The sequence below is a fragment of the Strigops habroptila genome, chromosome 4 (assembly GCF_004027225.2).
Source record: "Strigops habroptila isolate Jane chromosome 4, bStrHab1.2.pri, whole genome shotgun sequence".
NCBI classification, from domain to species: domain Eukaryota; kingdom Metazoa; phylum Chordata; class Aves; order Psittaciformes; family Psittacidae; genus Strigops; species Strigops habroptila.
Genome location: NC_046358.1, coordinates 48,674,870 through 48,694,173, shown reverse-complemented (window position 1 = coordinate 48,694,173; position 19,304 = coordinate 48,674,870). Strand labels below are relative to the sequence as shown.

The 19,304-nt window shown below is 39.1% G+C and overlaps 1 protein-coding gene across 1 annotated transcript in view; it reads right to left on the bottom strand.

The window, feature by feature from the left end:
- Positions 1-19,304, bottom strand: part of LRRC56 (leucine rich repeat containing 56) — a 67,944-nt gene that overhangs the window by 19,410 nt on the left and 29,230 nt on the right. The window contains exons 5-6 of the mRNA XM_030484646.1: positions 18,623-18,683; positions 67-163 (exon numbers count right to left, since the gene is read on the bottom strand). Coding sequence (XP_030340506.1) covers positions 67-163; positions 18,623-18,683 — 158 coding nt within the window. The remainder of the gene's footprint in view (positions 1-66; positions 164-18,622; positions 18,684-19,304) is intronic.

Sequence of the window (19,304 nt, the reverse complement as noted above, 5' to 3'; positions counted from 1 at the left end):
CAAGTAAAAAGTATCAACTGAAGATAGTTTTGAGATTGTCATTTGGCAGGACACATCTATACTTACTCTTAGAGAGTTGCAGGAGGAGATCCCATCTAAATCTGGGAGCCCACAGTGAGTCATCCACAGGATGTAGAGATGGGACAATGTGGTTCCAAGATCCCTTATAAAAGAAACAATCCAAGCTCTATTTGAACGGATGAAGGAAATCAAAAGTTGCTTCTTTTTCCTAAGACTAGGCCATTGCTACATCCTTCAAATTCCACATTGTTTACAAGAAATGTCACTAAAAATGTTCACCTTCAAAGGTGGAGAATAAAATTATATCTCTCTCTACCTCTCAGAGATCTTTGCTCTTGTATGACAACATGTCGCTCCAGTTCAGTTTGATTAAGATTCTTCCAAGAGCTACATCATGGTAATTCTGTCAAAAATGGCAGGTAACTGCTAAGAATTAAGTGAAGTTTGTTTATGTTAGCATCATTCGCTCTACACACATAACCCAAATTAACATATCTCAGCTGACTGCAAAGTCACCTCACTCTGTCCTCTTATGGAGTTACCTTTCTTCTGATTTTGCAGTTGAAAGGAATAGCACTCTTGCCAAATAACATTTTTTGAATCAGCAGAAAATTATAATCCGTTCCATCATATTTGCCTACCCTTTTAGCCTAGCAAAATAGAAATAAGGGATCATTTATATGAATTCCAACCTTTCTGGACCTAACCCAGAAAACCACATACTGACCTGCTTAAGTCCATTGCCACAGTGTGCAATACAAAGATAATGCAAAACGCAGAAATGGTGGCAAATCAAAGTAGGGCCTGAACCACCTTCCATAACACCAAGCTGCATAAAGCCACTACTCAATTATAAACAAAATACGGCACTTTATGAAATAACAAAGCAATCAGAAACTCAGAATTCTTTACTGTAACCATGATGTCAGGCTATCTAATAACAAACAGCTAATCAGTGGGGAACTATATATGAGGACACTTTATCAGAGGAGTTCACAGAATCACAGCAATGGCTAATGTCGGAAGGGACGCCCGGAAGTAATCTTCTCCAGTCCTGCTCAGGCAGGGCCAGTTACCCAGGACCATATTCAAACAGCTAAAATAGTTCTTAAATAGAGATTCTTGGACTTAAAAATGGTGGACTGGCTATCTTTAAATAATATCAATTTTTATAATGTATGTTATAATAAATAAATTAATAATTAAATAATACTTTCATGCATTGTTTAGGCAAAATTGCAGACGAGAAAATAATATGGTCATGGGGTCCCTTCCGATCTTGGAATACAGTTCTCTTACTCATGTCTTCCCTCTATGGATCATGGGGGAAAAGAGCAGCTTTGCATTGCCCTCTGAGAACCTCTTGCAGCTTTGATGCAGCCTTGCAGAAAAAACCCCTACAGTCAAATTGTCTGCTTCAGGGATACTGCACAGCCAGGCAGTCCAAGAGGCCAGGAACAGTACTTTTACCAGCGTGAATGTATTCTTGCCATTTTATTTTTTTTTTTTTTTTTTTTTTTTGTTGTTGTTTCTCCACTATCTGAACACTTGGGAAGGGTCATGTCAGGAGAAAAGAGACTACATAAAGCTGAATAAAAGATGGATGCATGGAAAAATATGCCCAGATGCCTCTCTCCTGCGATTTGCCCAATACAGGATTGAATAGGAATTTCTAGTGTGAAATTGGGGATTTTCACCCCTCTGCCTTCTGGGTTTGTCCACAGGCATCATTCAGACCTGTCTCGCTTCATCCATCCACCACCACCGCAGGAGCCCCATGCACTGGGTGCCTCTGATCGTCTCTTTTTTCGGTGCTGCAAATTTAAGTAAGCTCACGATGGATACACCATGCAATGTGTTTGCATAACAGTTTATAGCCTTTGAAGTACAAACAATGCAGTTGATCTAATGGCCAGAACAAAGCCAATAAGAAAAATCTCAGTCACACAGCACATCTCCTTCTGTCTAAGGCTACTCCTCCTTACAGGAGAAAACCCTCAACTGTCATAAACCACAACTGCTTCACTGAAGTTTGTGTATCTAGGCAGCTTGCCCGTACTGACACAGGACATAGCTGCCTAGTAGAGACACATGGGTAAAGCAAGCCAAGCACATGCAGAAACTCCCTTCATGTATAAACAATAAAATTCCTTCTGCCAATTTGCTGCAAACTTACTTTACCTCTACCTTTTACAGCTATCAGGGCAACAGGGAACACTTGGTATTGTGTCGCTGTACCTGTGACCAGATAAGCACCTAAAAAGATGGAAGTTTATCACATTTCCTTCCAAGTACTCATTCAGATTTGCCTGTCCTGAAGGATTGTAATGTCCCTGTATGTTGCCACATCCCCAGCCTTGCAGAAGATCTTCTAGGGACTATTTACGTTGTATTTTATAAATAAAACAAACACTGGTTTCTAAGGCTTCCTTAAGGAACAGATGCCTCCAAAGTAATATTTATATAAATTTATTATTAGATTTGTAAGCTGCATGTGTATAATAGGAAAGAAATTAAATTACAAAAGTAGAACCTACCAGCAACCAAGGCCAACACATCCATAAACACAAATATGGCATTAGGAGTAATGTGAAGGAACTACATTGCTCATTTCACAAACCACTTAAAGCACTGACGAGTTTTTCAAATTTCAGGCAAATTTTGGTACAGAATTTTCCTTTCTGTAAACTGCTGAACATAGCTAAAGAAAGTGGTCACGCTCATTTTTGTACCATTGAAACAGTGTTTCTGATAGACGCTCTGTTTATTAGGCCATCAAAACTGAAGACAACCTAACCTGATTATTTTACATATGTATGGTAAGGTATGATTAATGAATTTAATTTTTATTTTTTTCTTTGTCTTGTACCTCCTAACAGAAGGTTTTTTGCCACACAAGGAGCTTTCAGTAACATGCTTGTTCTTAACGTTTCTCTGTCAATACAAAGCATGCCAAAATAAAGCAATGGACTAATTCCCAAGCAGATTTTATGCAAGGCCCTGGGAAGAAACAGCTATCCCCTCCATTGCTAAAACCTATATCACTTCATGAATTTTGAAAAAGCAGTCCCCTCCTCCTACTCAGAGGTCAAAGACTTATACAGTTAAATCATATTTCCCTCTGTGTGTTATGGTTTTCAGTTCCAGTGCTGGCTATGGCTAAACCAGTGCACACAAATGGGGTCAGTCCCTACTCACCGCACCTGCTAAGTCATGCACAGCACATATTCACTATGAATTATTAGCCAACAAATCTTCAAACATTCTCCTGCTGCAGACACCATCAGAAGACACTAATTTAAATTACTTCTAAAACCTACTTACCTTACTCTTTACAATTTACACTGCCAACTCTATAGTTTCAAATCTGTAGCATTTTCATTCACGAGTTGCAGCTCTGACTCTCCTACAGCTAACTTCAGCACAAGTCAGGAGCAGCATGTTTAATAAGGTTAATACTAATCAAGATATTAAACATTGTTGATTAGTATTAGTATTGCAGAGAAAAGAATTCAGTTGTATAGCCCACGTCTTGGGTACTTGCAAAAGGTAGAACTGCTGCATTTGTTTGCAGTACAGGCCAGTGTTTGATAACAGGTCTCGTTATTAAGAAATGCTTACACAGACACTTCAGAAAAGAAAAAAAAAAAAAGGAAAGCTAATGCAAACTGGCTTCTTAGGAGACAAAAGTTGGCTGTCCCAAGCTCACCTTTAACTCATGACATAATATACTAAGAAAGCATGAACTTTGTTGCACTGTTTGGTATCACTCAGCCCACATTTGCTGTCTATTTCAGGAAAGGGAGCTAGCAACCCAAGGCATCTTTGTCCTCTTCCTCTTCAGAAGAGTACTTCACCTCTTAGGAAGGGCAAATGATTGCTGTCTCTCCTTCCCTGCTACTGTAGACAAGCAGCAGTGAGGAGAAGAGGCAAAAGGACTTTTTCCTCTGCCCAGCCCCGATCGCAGAACTTTGCTGCAAGTTAAAGCCAGGAACAAAGTTCCCCTCACTGACTCTGGGGTCATGCTAGCTGCTGGAAGAGCCTAAAATTCTGGATCATGCAGTCACATTTTGGCCCTACAGATCTTTACTCCTGCGTCCGTAACAAGTCATCTCCAGTCAGAGATGTTATCACAGCAAAGTACATCTGCAAATATTTTATTCGGTAACTAACAAACTAATCTCTTGGAATCTGTGTGAATCACGCTGCAGCATCAGAGAAAACTCCCTTGTTAATTACTACACAGATAATTGCTCCTAAGAGCTTGTCTGCTGTGAGGTGAAATGGCAATGTAAGTCAAAGCAAGCTGCTCCCCACAGCCGCATGCACCTGCACTTCTGAAAATACTTCTGAAACATTCTGGCTGGTGAGAAGAGAACTTAAGAGCTTGCAAGAGATGGGAGTGCCTCCTCTGGGACCAGCCCTATTGCATCCAGCACGTCCATCTTGGAGGGGGCCAGAGCAAAGAAAGGAGCTGTGTGAGCACGCATGACTGCCGTGTGCGTGCAAGCATGCACACGGGTATGTTTTCATTTATGTCAAGCGCAGAGGGTCAGATCAGACCAAAACAGGGAGAGGCATCTCATGACTTTTTAACAAGAAATGGAATTAACAGGAATCTCCCTGATAATAATTCACCAGGGTAAATTGTTTTAATACAATAATAAACTCTTTATAACAAATTACAAGGTGAGCAAGAGAGAAAATCCACTAAAATTATACATGAGGTGTAATAAAACACTCCCCCCAAAATAATCATTGACTGAGACAAAGATTAATGAGGCACATGTCAGAGACCAGAACCCTCCTGTATTAGGCATGACATAAACATAAAGAAAGTGACAGCTTCTCTTAAAAAAAAAAAAAAAATAGGGTTGAGCATATGATTGAGAAGTTTGACAGCTGAAATAGGAAAAAAAATGAGACATTGTACAAGGCTGGTGGCAGTGGGTCATGTGGTGTAGCACAGGAGTGCCTCAGTAATGTGCAAATGACAAAGACCATATTGAAAGAAGCAGAGGGCACTGCAGAGGAAACGTAGCTCCCATTAATGTACACAACGGATAATTCAGTTCTAGTAGACAAGTTTCCCGTCCCGAGTGACATGGAAGCTGGGAACTTAAGAGAAAGGGCAAGGAAGTAATAGGTAAAGCCACTGCATATCCTGCAGCTCAGGTTTGAAGCAGAGACAGGGCATGTGGTGGGAATGTGTACATCGTATCTTTTAGTTGTGATAAACAGAGGATTACAGCCTCTGAGGTTGCCAAACCAGTGTCCTCCAGAGCAATTACTCCACATGCACCTACGCACTTGCCTGAAGAACACACACTGAATACCAGATCATGTTTTTAGTATCCAAAAGTGCCAAGAAACCAACATATAGTTTCACTTTGGACCCACAAACTTGCATTTATAATTGATTTTTAAAAAGTAATGCTAATAAACTGAAGGGTTTGAAACCTGGATTCTAACTATCTCCAGATACTGCTGCAGGGATGGGAATGAATCAAACGACTCCGTGTTTCTGTGAGGGTCTTGGCAACACCCATTGCACTTGTGCACGACTCTTTAGGATTTCTTTCCCATGAAATCTGATGCTCCCATCTTGTCATCACTCCCCCAGCCTGGGAGAGAGCAGAGGGGCAAGGAACAGTTTGGCTTGCAACACCTAATAACAAGTTTGAGAAATAATGTGTTCCTCCATTAATCCAACATCCTTGTTCTTCAGGGATTGATCGTTCCAGCCAAAATTTTACTGGACAGAGACCAGACCTAGAGAGCCAAATCCTGCTCTTGGTTTCACCACAATAAATCTTGAATAGCTCCACTGAGATCAAGCTACCCGGTAAACACTTAACAGCACAACCCTGAACACATTCATCAGCTTTAAAACCATAGTTTCTTTTGGAAGCTGTTTTTGAATCATTCACCTTGAAAGAAAACACTAAATCCACTGAACTTGCAAACTATCTCAAAGCACACATGCATCTGTTGAGTAAATCTTCAGTAGCAATATATCTAAAATAGCCATTAATGTGGATATCATTTCGTTTTTAAGGTCGCTCTGAAAACAGATGCACTAGTAATTGAAGAGATTCAGATTTTTAAAAAGTGACCAAGTTACACTCTTCCAAAATAAAGGAAAAAAAGAAATCTCATCTCTGATCTACAGAAATCAAGTAGAATTTATCAAGCAGCACTGTGATAACAATGATCCAGTCCACATGTCAGCACACAATGATTTGGTTGTACAGATAATTCTGACATCAGAAGCAAAAACTTTTAAAGCCTGGATGTTATTTAAATCAGTAACATATGTTCTAATACGAAGTTTACATAATAGTTTAATTGTACTCTCAAATAGCTGTATTCAAAATTGTAAAACTGATTGTATGCATGTGTTGCTCATACTTGATCAAACCCATGACACAGGCCCCAAGTCAGCAAGCAGCGCTGAGGCCATGTCCTTATGTCCCTCCCATGTCCTTCTGAAGTCAAACAAATGTCATATGAATGTGAAGACCTGACTCACTTTGCAGTATTGCAGCCTTGGTTGGTTTTGCACTTACTCTTCCAAATTCAAGTAGCACTACGCTAAATACAACTGTCTTGGGTCTCCTCTGTCTTGCACCTCACACAGCGACGGCACATAGGCTGCCCTAAGCTTACTTAAGCAAACATGAACCACTGCCCAAGGTGTAAGATAACAAGGAAGGATCATGTCCCATCTTTTGCTGCCAGAAGCCCAGTTTTAGGCTGAAATGCCATGGAAATGTAGCGCCTAATATTCTGGCCTCATTCTTCTGAACACTGCAGCTTTTCCACTTTTCCAAGTAAGGGTTCTTAATCCTGCTGAGACATGATATTGGAGACTTCAAAAACTAAGCAAAAAGAAACTTTCCTAGGCAATTCTCAACTCATAAGCTTAAACACATCAGAGAAAGGCAAGCATGTTTTAAGCTGAACAGAAACCATGCATTTACAAAATGTCTTTTTAAATAACTCCCTTTTACATGCAAATGAAGAATTTGTGCAAATGAAGTTATTGTTGCCAAAGGTCTCTGCAGTAGGGTGTCTCTGTCGTCCCATTTTTTGAGGCAAACTTCACATCAATAAGAAGATGTTTCCCAAATGGGCTGCAGTGGTGATGCTACTGGCAATATTTCTCCCAACAAAAGGATTTCACCGCTTTAGTCCTCTTTTGTTTGTTTGTTTTTGTTGCTCATTGGTAGCTTTTGTTTTAAGTTTCAAGTTTGGAAAGGGGCAAAGGTCTGGCATATTGCTTTTTTACCTGCGGGTCTCTGCCGCACACTTTGCTGACAGTAGGAAATGCAACTCCCATGGTGCTGCACAATGGGTAAGCTGGGGACAGCATTCAGGGTTTCACGCTTTGTCCAGCCCCCGACTCTGCCTTCTCAGCTTTGTTATGCCAAAGTGAAAGCCAGCTGCTGCAGCTTTCATGGGCTTGCTAGAGCAGCTTGTGATTATCAAGGAGCCACATACTTTTGGCCAGCACTTTCTCTAAAGCGAAAGCCTGAAAACAAGGACAGAAGATTAGCTGCCTACAGCAGTAAAAATCACGAACTGTTCAAGGCAGTTTGGTTTTTGCACAGGACTGGAGCCAGAGACCATGCTGGTGGTCCTGATAGAGTACTTGAGCTCTGTCATGACACATCTGTGACCAATGCTTCAACCAAAGACACTCCAAAAAAATCCTTTTTCCACTAATACCAATGACAAACCTCCCCCTGCCTTCAGTGGGGCTGAGATCTCCCTCTCTGGTGCCAGCAGGCTAGGGTGGCACCTGGAGACAGGATATGACAACAGAGGAAGAACCCAACCCCAACGAGATATATCTCTGGGCCATTCTTCACTTTCAACATTTTCACTCATCATTGTTGCTTCTCATTGCTTCACTGAACTCACTGTAGCAACCGCAATATTACACTAACTGCTATGCTACTTGCAAGCACTTTATTTTCCATGTCACATTATACCTCATTTAAACCAAAAGTGCTTGCTGAGACCAAGAGGAAAGAGGTATTTGTAAATTAAATTGAGTGCTGATACACACACTTCTGCAACTAGTCATAATCATGCTTAAGTTAACCCAGACACTTCTGTTAAAGTTAATACACATGAAATATAGCTTTAGTTTCAAGTGTTCTCATTTTTAGTTGCTGTCAAAAAACTTAAAGCAGAATAATGGGCTTGATCAAAGTTGATGTGCTTGGAGTTAGGAACAGCAATTCCCTAATACACGAATATACAGTGTGTGTGGGAAGGATAACGTAATTTTGTGTTAATTTCCTTTTGATCATTAAAACTGCTTGTCAGCTTAGTTACTGGTAGCATTTTAACAATGAAAGATCAGTTGCCTTAACTCAGGTCCCACAGTCTAAAAGGAGAAGGGGTTGCCAAAGTGTGGTTCTGTGGGCCAAGACCTGCCCTTGATCTTTCTTTTCCACCCTACTCCAGCTCCCGCCCTTGGCATGAAGCTGCACCCCAGAGATGCTGTAGAAACCCACGGCACTGTGCTGCATCTCACTGAGTGCATTCCATCTTCCACAAGAGCAAGTGAATTTTCAAATAGGATAAAGCTGAGACAGTAAATAAAACTCTCACACCCACATATCCATTGCCCCTCAATTTAGCCCCAGAGCTACTGACAGTTTCTATAGCTTTGGCAATCGTTCATTCTCATTGTTGAAAGTTTACATATTAAAAAAATAAAAGATAATGAAACTGTGGTTACAGAATGAGTTATTTACATTAAAGGAATGAATCCCACAGTGCTTTAAAATTTCCTGCATGAATAACTTTTCAGTCTCCCACATGTTGTGTGCCTGTTTCACAGCATGTTCCAGGTCTGAGCTTTGGCAGAGTAAGACAGATATATTGCAGCTTTGATTTAGTATAGATCTCATCCTTCAAAATCAACATTTGAAACTTTTAATGCTGCAGGGTAAGCAGAAGGAATATTCTGTCAAAGATCCAAATCAATTGACAGATTCAGTGATGCTAAGACACACAAATAAAAAAGCCCCCAAACCCCTGTTTCTAAGTACCAGAAAAAAATGGAATTCTAGATTAATTGACCATACAGAACTAAAGAATTGGATCAGCTGTGAGTTGCTATTCAACTTTTGTCATGGTAATGGCTATAGAGCTTCCACTGGAAAAACAACCAAAACTTGAGATACTGCAGAAATGGGTTGATATTAAAACCTAGAGGAAAAAAAGTAAATTAAAGTGATTTAGTCTGAATGTACAGTGATGGGAATGTAGGTTCTTGAGTTTCTTTAGATTAGGCACATTTGTAAGATACTAATGATTTTCTTCCATGGCTGATGGGCATTTCTTCCTTCCTTTCTTTTTTTATCCGTCCATATATTCAGTAAGAAAACAGAATAAATACAGAAGCTTGCAAGGAAGAGATACAGGAACAACTTGTGCCTCTGAATGGCTGGCAAATGCCAGTTGATTTCCTCCAAAATTGTTTTCTCTCTCAGCCTCTAATGTTCACCCCAGATTTGGCATGATAGACTTGTCTCCATATTTCCTGAGTCAAGACTTTCCTTAAATGATAGGTTCAAGGGAGACATTCTCTGCCTGTACTGGCCTCCAGATGTTCTTTTACAACAAGCAAATGATGCAGAAAAGAACCTTGGGGGACCCCTGAGCCCATCAGCCTGGCTACTGAGGCAGATGAGACCTTACAGGTTTCCATACTGAGAGTGTTGCTACAACACAGAACCTCAGTATTTATTTCACAGTACACCAATAGACATCCCAGATCTGGTGCAGGTGTGTTAAGTGGATGTACAGTAAATTCCACACCCCACAGCTTGACTCCTTCCAAGCCGATTCCCACTCCAGTGGGATCTAGCAATAAGTGTTGTAATGTGTCCTCAGTCATGCAGCTGAGCCTTACGGCGGAAGTGCAAACCCTCACAAGGGCTCTCAGCTGCCAGAGAAGCCACTGATCAGTTCCCCTGATCAAGGGAGAAACCCCATCACATGTGAGCAGAGTGGCTCCCTAGCCACATTATTAAAAAGCAGACACTCATACAATGAATTTCAGTGGCTCTCTGTATCTCCCCAGTGAAGACAAAAGTTTCCAAGTTGACATGCCTATCAAATTTTAATAAGCTAACTCAAAGGTACTGTACAAACAATTTGGTATCACTGTTAAGTACGGACAGTAAGAAATGTATTTCACAAGACACGAATATATAGACATACAGATATACAGTTTTCTTTCAAACTATGTTGACACTAATGTTTCTTCTGCTCCATTAAGTTAGCTTGGGAATGCAAAAAGAAAAAAAATCCTCAGTGAAGATGGCTATGAGTGGTATTTAATATTAATGAGTGTAAAAGGTAGAGAAAGATGACTCCCCCTGATTATGATGATTTGTGAGTTTAAAAGTAAATACCAGTTAACCTAAACTATTTAATAAAAAGTAATGAGATTCCTGAAAACAAAAAACCCCAATCCACTCAGGAAAAAAAAAACCCAAAATGCACTTTTACCTTAGAGTAGTGGTAAGAATCGTTGCATATTGCAAATGAGAGTAAATACTCAAAATATACAAAACTTTCTTATTCAAATAGATGAACCTTTTAGAAGGTCTTTTCAGCAATGGTCACTGTATTGTTTAAACACGAGTGACAAAATAAGAACGATTACACAAATAAGCACATTTTCAACTATTTTTAAGATCCTCCAGTATGATTTAACAACTATAATGTGTTTATTCTATAAGGAGAAAAATTATGCTGCTGATTCTTACTATTTCTAGGATCAGAATTTAACATGTGGAAGTAACCCCCTTTTTTTTTTAAGAAGGTTTTATGCAACAAATGTTACATTTAAAAATTAGGTTTACCTTGGGATGCTAAGAGCAAGAACTTAAAAAAAGTCTGTGGGACCTTAATAGGGATAATTATTATAATTATAAATAAGGGCACAATAAACTAAACAACAGTAGGCAGAGTAACCGAGAGCACTGTAAATTCTTGCCTATGGTGAAATGAAGCAGAGGAAAGTGGGTAGTAGGACTATGAGGCTGATGAAGTTCAAACCAGGAGCTGCTACAAGTGGTCTTTCAAACACACAATCCTTTGTAAAACTTCTGTTACCAAAAGCGGGTTGTAGGCTTCATCATCAGATTTTTGTGTTCAGGTTCTCATCTCCACGAGAAGAACATGAAATGCAGCTTAAGGCAAAGGGTGAAGAACGTACACATATTAATACCTGTTGATGGAATTGCAAACTTAGCCTAAAACATAAAGGTATTTCTTAGTTCTTTTTGCAGGTATTGATCCACCCCTGAGAGACCTGGTGCACCCTGTAAAGATCTCAGGACAGAAGGATAAAACTGTGCCAAACAGCAAATCAGAAATAAATCTATTGAAAAAGTGTGCATGTATTTTAGGAAAAAAAATAGCAGCAGGTCCTTTGTGTGCAGTAATGTGTCCACAGAAAAAAAGAACAACTAAATTAACTTCTGGGGGAATATTTTATAGAAATTAGATTGTAAAAACTGATTGCACACTGAAATTCTATTTATTTCTTCATTGTTTATTCATATTGCTTGGCAGTTACCAACTGATGAATACAATCACATAGCTTAATCTCCCCTCCAACCTGACTCTCTTCCTTTTTTAAAATCAGCATTCCAAGAACATAATTTCCCACTGAATACAATTATTTTCAATTAAAAAACAAAAAACCAAAAACCAAAAGCAAGCTGCAGACAAGCAACTCTAGTACAAGAGAATCAAAGCAACCTACAAACCCATTAAACCAATGCTAAGATTATTTTCTTACCAATTTCCATGAAGACAACAATTCCGCAGCTGGATAGCTCCACTGGCAATTGTATAATTACTACTCCTTCCCATTCCAGTTCTTTGGATTTTCTCAGACAACAATTATAACCATTCTTTCTCATCATTGACTAAAATGAACATTTAGGTGTAAATTTTCATTAGTGATCCCTGACATTGACAGCTGAATCAGAGCAGCTGCAAACCCTAATGGCCAGGCATGTAAGTACTTACTTGCTGGCAGAAATCAGCTAGTTATTACCAATGCTTTTATTTATCATATTATAGTAGCCATCCAGAGGATGTAAGTGAGATCATGATCCCATTAGGCAAAGCCTTGTACATAACTCATTCAAAAGACTTTGCCTGCTCTGGAGAATGAAACTGAGATTGAAAATACAGTGAATTTCTACAGCTAACCCAGGATGCTGTAGAAACAACAGCTAACCCAGGAACTGAGTCAGATTTTTAAAATCCTAGTTCAGTGGCTCATCCACAAAGCCAAGTCTTGCCACAACCTAGTCTAGCCAAAGCCTAGTCAGCCACAAACCCCTAGTCATTACCATTGCTATCTCCAGTTGGTTCAAAGAGTAAAGCTGCCCCTGTAATCCCAGAGACTGGAATCAGGTGAGCTGGTGGACCTCTAAAAGGTTCCTCATTCACTAAAAACAAATTGGTGCATCTTAAGTAATCACTGCTTGTAAGCAAATAGTATTTGTATAGAACTTCATATGTTCCCTTTGGAAATGACAAAAGCTTTTATCTATGTATTTTCTTGATGAAGGAAAGGAGACATGGTGTATAGAGGGTGAGAGGAGCCAGAGATATGACTTTTGCAGGTGTGGATGCGTGCACTTGCTTCTGCTCACTGACCTTAAAAGAGTGAGGGCTTGAATTCTTCCCATGGGACCAAACAGTCTACCCTCAAAAGTCAGAGAAGGCAAGCAGGAAGCCTCTATTCTCAGTCTTTCTCAGAAGGGGAAACCTGAGAAATATCAGTCTTCCCTCTAACTCACTGACCCCCTAGAACACACCATACCGTCAGCACATCTGCAACTTGGGACTTCTTACTTTGAGATGAGCCACATCTCCTGGGTGGACAACACCAAGTGAAGCTGGACCCCAGAGAAAATTATACATGGAAAACATTTGAGGCCTTCATGTCAACAAGCCCAGGCCCCAGCAGAGGTATTTACTGCTCAAATATTCAACAGAGCTACATTGGCAAGGTAGTGGCTGAGGCAGCAGTAAAGAGAAGCTGAACTCTCATCTCAGACGAATGTCCTTAAAACTGTCAATGCTAAGTACAACCTGAGGCCACAGCAATGTTGCCAAGGTTTGTAATATTCCCAGGGATCTGCAGGCATTAATACAGAGAAGGCTCATTAATACAGAGATTAAAAATCAACTCAAATGCTTTCCTAGCTCCTGGCAAGCACCCAAAGGCCTCAAAGAACATGTTCTTAAGATAGACTTCATAGCAACTTTAACTGCTGAAGGACTTTCAGGCTGTCTACACAAAAGAAATAACAGAAGCACTTCCTAAAGAAACTAGCCTGCATTTGAAAGTAAATGCTTTCCCCATCCAGAAAAGCAAACGTCAAAGTAAACAGCGATGCCCTGGGCACTGAAATAAAGACATGAAGGGATTCACCCGGACGAAATCAGAGCAATGTTTCTCTGACTGCATGTTTAAGCACAGCCTAGAGCAAGAGCACCTGATCCCTTATTAAACAATATAAAAAAAATACTGTAAAATACAAATAAATCATCTGCTGACAAACATTTACATCTTTAATACAAACTAAACTGAATTGATTTTAGAAAACATTTTGGGATTTTATCTATCATCAAAGCAATGCTGATCTCTATTGCACAAAACTCATTGCATTTATGTGCAGTACCTATGCTACAAACGTGGTAGTCCAGTAACTGGAAAAAAAAATCAAACAAACCAAAACCCCAAAAAACCTAACACAAAAACCAGAAGAAATGACAGGCAGAAGAAACAGCAAACTGGAGACGAAAAAGAGCAAGGAAACGAATAAGCAAAAATGACAAGGTAAAAACAAATTTAGGGGGAAAACGGCCCTAAATTTCTTCTGCTTGAAAGAAAACTGCAGCAAACAGTGGGTGTCTAGACACATACTATCAACAATACATCAAATTTTCGGCTGATGAGTATCACGGCTTAGTCTTATACAAGATGGTATAACTTGGTCCAGATCCAGCAGAGCACTTGGGCTAATGTTCAATTTTCAGCTTGTGAGCAGTTCCACCAAAGTCAAACTTGTTATGACTTTAGGAGTTGAGCATTTGCTTTTAAAATCTTTGTTGGATAAGTACCAAGGAGAATTATTGCTTAATTCGAATTCCTAGAGATCTTAATTCAGGTCTCCAAAATATTTTTAAACATGGGGTTAAAGCCGTTGCCCTCAATTAAGAAAGAATTAGTTTGGCTCTGATTTCTGAAAGTCATGAAATGATCAGCAAAATCCCTCCTCAAATCACTTGGCTCACACTTGCAGTTATTTTTTTCCATAGTTAAGAGGGCTTGAAACTTTCAAAAAGTGAATGCAGAGATTCCTGTGTAGCTTAATCTTGTCCCCAGCAGCTGGTGTTAAAAAAAAATAAAAGAAATAAATAATAATAAAAAAATCTATCCTAAGACTCATAAAAGCATGAGAGTTGTTGAATTTGGATGTACTCTGCACCTTGCTCATTTGAGCCTTCAGGACAGCTGTCCATTTCCATGATGACTTTACTGACCCAGATGGATCAGGATTTCTGTCCACTTGTTTTGGAGACTCTTCTGCAGGAGGACAAGAGCAATTTGAGAACTGCATGCAACACAGACTGCTCGAAAAAATTTTAACTTTGTCTAGATGAAGGAAATATGCTTTCTTTTCCCTATATCCCTCATACTTACTTTTGTCCCCACATTCTGCAGCTTCTGTGTTTCATCTCACCTAAAATATAATAACTTCTCTCTGTTACAAGCAGTCGCTTACGTAGCCCTGGGAGCCGATCAGTCTTCTGCTGGGTACAATGTGTACAGCTGAATGGGGGGAAATGAACTTCAGCTGGTGAAACAGCTTTTGCTATAAACTTATGGGAACCAGGTCCTGAGATCCCCATATCTGATTTAAAAGCCCTTTCATAAAGATATCTATCTAACATTTTCAAACAGATCTTTTCATTCATCCCTGAATTGAGAATAAAAGCAATCTGATAAAAAATACATAGGCTACATGCCAAAAACAGAAGTAGTAATTCATTGGCCTTGAAATATAGTTCTTTTACTGGAAACATTACGAAGATGAGGACCGTGTGTCATCACAAAAAAAAAAGGGGGGGGCAGTTTTTAACAGGCACTCTTTAGAATGGGCTCCATGTTTCACCCTCAATTATCAGTTCATCAATCTAGAATTTCTTAGCTGCTAGCAGATGGGTGAAGGTCACCAAAAAAAGGACCTCATAAAATTAGTGTGATTTGGAAAATCAACCACAATCTGAACTAATTTCTTTCCACAGTACACTGGATTTTCCAGAGTTGTTCCCCTTTAGTAAAAGGCCAGTAAAAACTAAAACCCAGAAACAGCCAAAACAGAAATTCCCTTTCAACTGCCAGGCTGGATTATGTGCAAATAAATTTGGATATATTTTCCTTATGGATTAAATGAAATAGTTGATAATTATATCCTGCACTTACATATAGCCTTTCAAAGTTTCAAGTATTCGAAAGTAACTCAAGCTTTAGGAGGGTTGGGGAGGGACCATGAATTTACAACTAAAGTAGCTCCACTACATTTCCCATCAAAGAAATCAGAGCTTCTTCAGGAACTACCAGGAAAAGGCAATATCCAAACTCATCAAGTTAGCAAGCCTTGCCCTTCCATACAAAATTGTAATACACAAGTACCTTGATTCCTCACGTCCAGAACATCCCTCCCTTGATTTCTATTGAATCAACATGCACCTCAACATCCTCACAACTTAGCTTCCTATGCGAGGTCAACACGAGCAAATGTTTCCAACAAAAAAAATCAGTAACTAAAGATCAGGATCATAAATCCTTAATTTGACATCTCCCTATATGCAGTTTACTATCAAGAGAATTCTTCCTCTATTTTCAAACAGAAAAAGATGTTTTAATTCCTTTTCATCCTAAAATAATTAGGAAATTCTACTCTGCAAGACAGAACAAAACAAAAATAAAGTGACAAAAAGCAAGTTTCCCATCTTACTAACCACTCACGCGTACACACTGACAGTCTTTTGTTTAGAATGATTCACCATAATACATTTTTTTCATATAATATAGCATTAAAAGAATGTCTGCTTTCAACACCCCAAGTATATATGAAACACTCTCCACCTTTTGCCTGCTTTTCTGCCCTTACCTTCTTTTCAGTAAACAAAACAATCTTCCAGTCTGTCCTTACAAGACATTTCCTGTTATCTGCTGCCCATTTTCAAATTACAACCACAATGATTGTGACCTTATGGCTGAGAAAGTCTGTGGGAATTGCTTTTAGTGAAAAGAACATTTTTCCTATCATCCTCAAAAACCTCAGTTGCAAGGGTTTAAGTCAAATACAACAAAAGAGTCACTTTTTGACAGAATTCAAACATCAACAAGTTAATTCAGAAATAAGATTTCTAAATCTTTTTAAGTAAATGGCAATAGCCTGCTAGAATGGAAGCAGCTATGTTACATTAGCAATATCAGACATCACTACTACTGTGGCTGCAATGTTGTTTTAATGGGCATTAAGTTGACATGATGCAGACCTCCAAAAATAAAGTTCAAGTACCCAGGCTGTGCTTGCATGGACTGTGCCTTTAAGTAATCTGTGTTTATCAATGACAGATTGTCAAGATGGGAATTAATAAAGGAAAGCTACTGCTGTAACTGTATTGAATCATAGAATCATAGAATCATAGAATCATAGAATCGTAAGGGTTGGAAAGGACCTTAAGATCATCTAGTTCCAACCCCCCTGCCATGGGCAGGGACACCTTGCCCTAAACCACGTGGTTCAAGGCTCTGTCCAACCTGGCCTTGAACACCGCAAGGGATGGAGCATCCACAACCTCCCTGGGCAACCCATTCCAGTGCTTCACCACCCTCACTGTAAAGAACTTGACTGAGTTCTAGACAGGGAGACCTAACAGAGTCGTCTTCTTCCTTTACCTATTCTCTGACAATTGCATTTAACTGGCACACAAAAAGCATGCTTATTTAAAGGAGGAACGGGTAGCATCTTCTAGGGTTTGTGTGCCTGGGAAGCATCAAAATATTAGACTTGATATCCAAACCCAAACATATTTATGCTACAGTTGATCAAACCAAAGCTCGACTTGAGACCAAACATTACCTCTGTCAAGGACCACAGGGATGACAGGTCACAGAAAATGGTTTGACAAAACTTTTCATGATAGAAGTTAGAGCCTCAGAATACAAAGGGATATGCAAAATCCTATTACAGCCATAAGTCAAAAAAAAAAAGTTTAGTTTCCCTGAACTGCACCCTGTATTCAGTACCAACAGAATCTGTCATAACATTTTCCACTGACACATTTTAAAAGAATATGGATTTCTGACCAAAAAACCACCTTTTAAAAATATTTTTATTATAATAAAAAAATAAATATAATAGTATTTTTAACATAATGAAATACTTTTTGATATTGTAAAAAATATATTTTCCACCCACTGGTTACTCCTCCATTGCAATAATGGAGCAATTTAATGGTTATGATAGTGGTTGGTTGCCAGTAAAATAGTTGCAGCAACGTAGAATCACTACTTCTCCATGCTATAGACTAGAAGGTGGAAAAGAAAAAAAAACTACTCTGCAAATACTTAATCTCACTACCAGACCAACAGAAAATAATATCAAAGTGTGATAACTCAAGTTCATGAGCTACTTCAATGATGATGCATGAGACCAGGAAGAATTTGTTGCCATTTACCATCAGGGAACATATTCTCTTTAACAAGAATTTGCAAAATCACTTTTTCCACTTTTTTTCCCCCCCAAAAAAATTTAGCAGATAGCCATGCAAAGCGAGAAAGCAGTCCTATTTAACAAAATGATAGCCTTTTACACAGTCCTTTGTGGATATGAACTGTACTTCTCCATTATGCATTAATTAGCAAGGGTAACACAGATATCAGCACAGGACAGAGGAGACAGCTCTGCCTCCTCATTGTGATGGTTTTCACTTCTACCTTCCCAACCTGCCAACTCCCCAGTTCTCTGCAAGAAAATGTGTGATGTTTTCAAGGAGCTCAGCAAGCCAGGGACATGCAGTCTTCATAGCAGCTCTCATAAAACCAACTTCATTGACTTCAATAAAGCCAAAGTGATTTTTATCAGCTGAAGAACTGGTCTGACTTGTATAGAACACACTACTGTGCACAATGAACGCCCAAAGGCTGAAACGTTCCAAAATCCAAGTGCCTAGACGTGGGTAAGAGGTGAATTTCTAGCTCTCTGTAACAAATTTTCACAGACTTCAGCATGGCAAGAACTTCTGTGGTGGTAGACTGGGGCTAATTCATTGGCACCATTGCAGCTACACTGATTTATCCCAGCTAAGGTCTTGTCCTTAAATTTACGTGCTTGTGGATCATATATTCATGACTTAATCCATTATCATGGCATGGGGAAATAGAAGAAATGAAGATTTTTATCACTTAAATAAAATTGAGGGCTCTTATTCTTTATGTTTATTTCAGTTTTCATTCATTTCTTACCTCACAGACACAAGCAAGCTATTGTTCAACTTCAGTTCTCTCAGATTAGGTAGATAGGCACCTATGGGAACAGAATAAATATCACTTTGCAGATCTGGGAGTAAAGGAAACTGCTGAAAATTACAAGTTGAAGCATCTAATTTTACATGCACTTCTTACCTGTTTCTGCCAGATTTGTGCTGGAACTCTTCTAAGAAAATTAATGAGATTATTTCACTCAAAAAATATTTCACCCTTTGCATTTTTGCACTATATACGTATTGTCTGCATGACTACCCAGCTATAATTTTTGGAACCCTGCTCTGACAATTCCGACAGAGCACCTTTCCAGACAGACAACAACAGAAACTGGCTTTATGGGTGACTGCTTGCTTTGGTCTGATTCCCAACCCTCATTGCCTATTAACTGAGAGATTACTCTGAAGAAGTAAGGGGTGCTCAGAGTATAGCAGTCCATGACCTCTGATTTCTACATAATGTTCTTGCTTCTCTCCCCAAAAAGCTTTTTCTACCAATTTAATGTCAAGTAGTGATGGATTTATTGGATACACAGCTAAGTAACACTTCTTCAAAATGTAATTTTGACTCAAACAACAATAGCATAATTTCTCATGTCATAACTTCACCATTTATAGTTCAGAGGTCCCCAAAATCCTACTTTGTTTTGATATGCATTGTCATC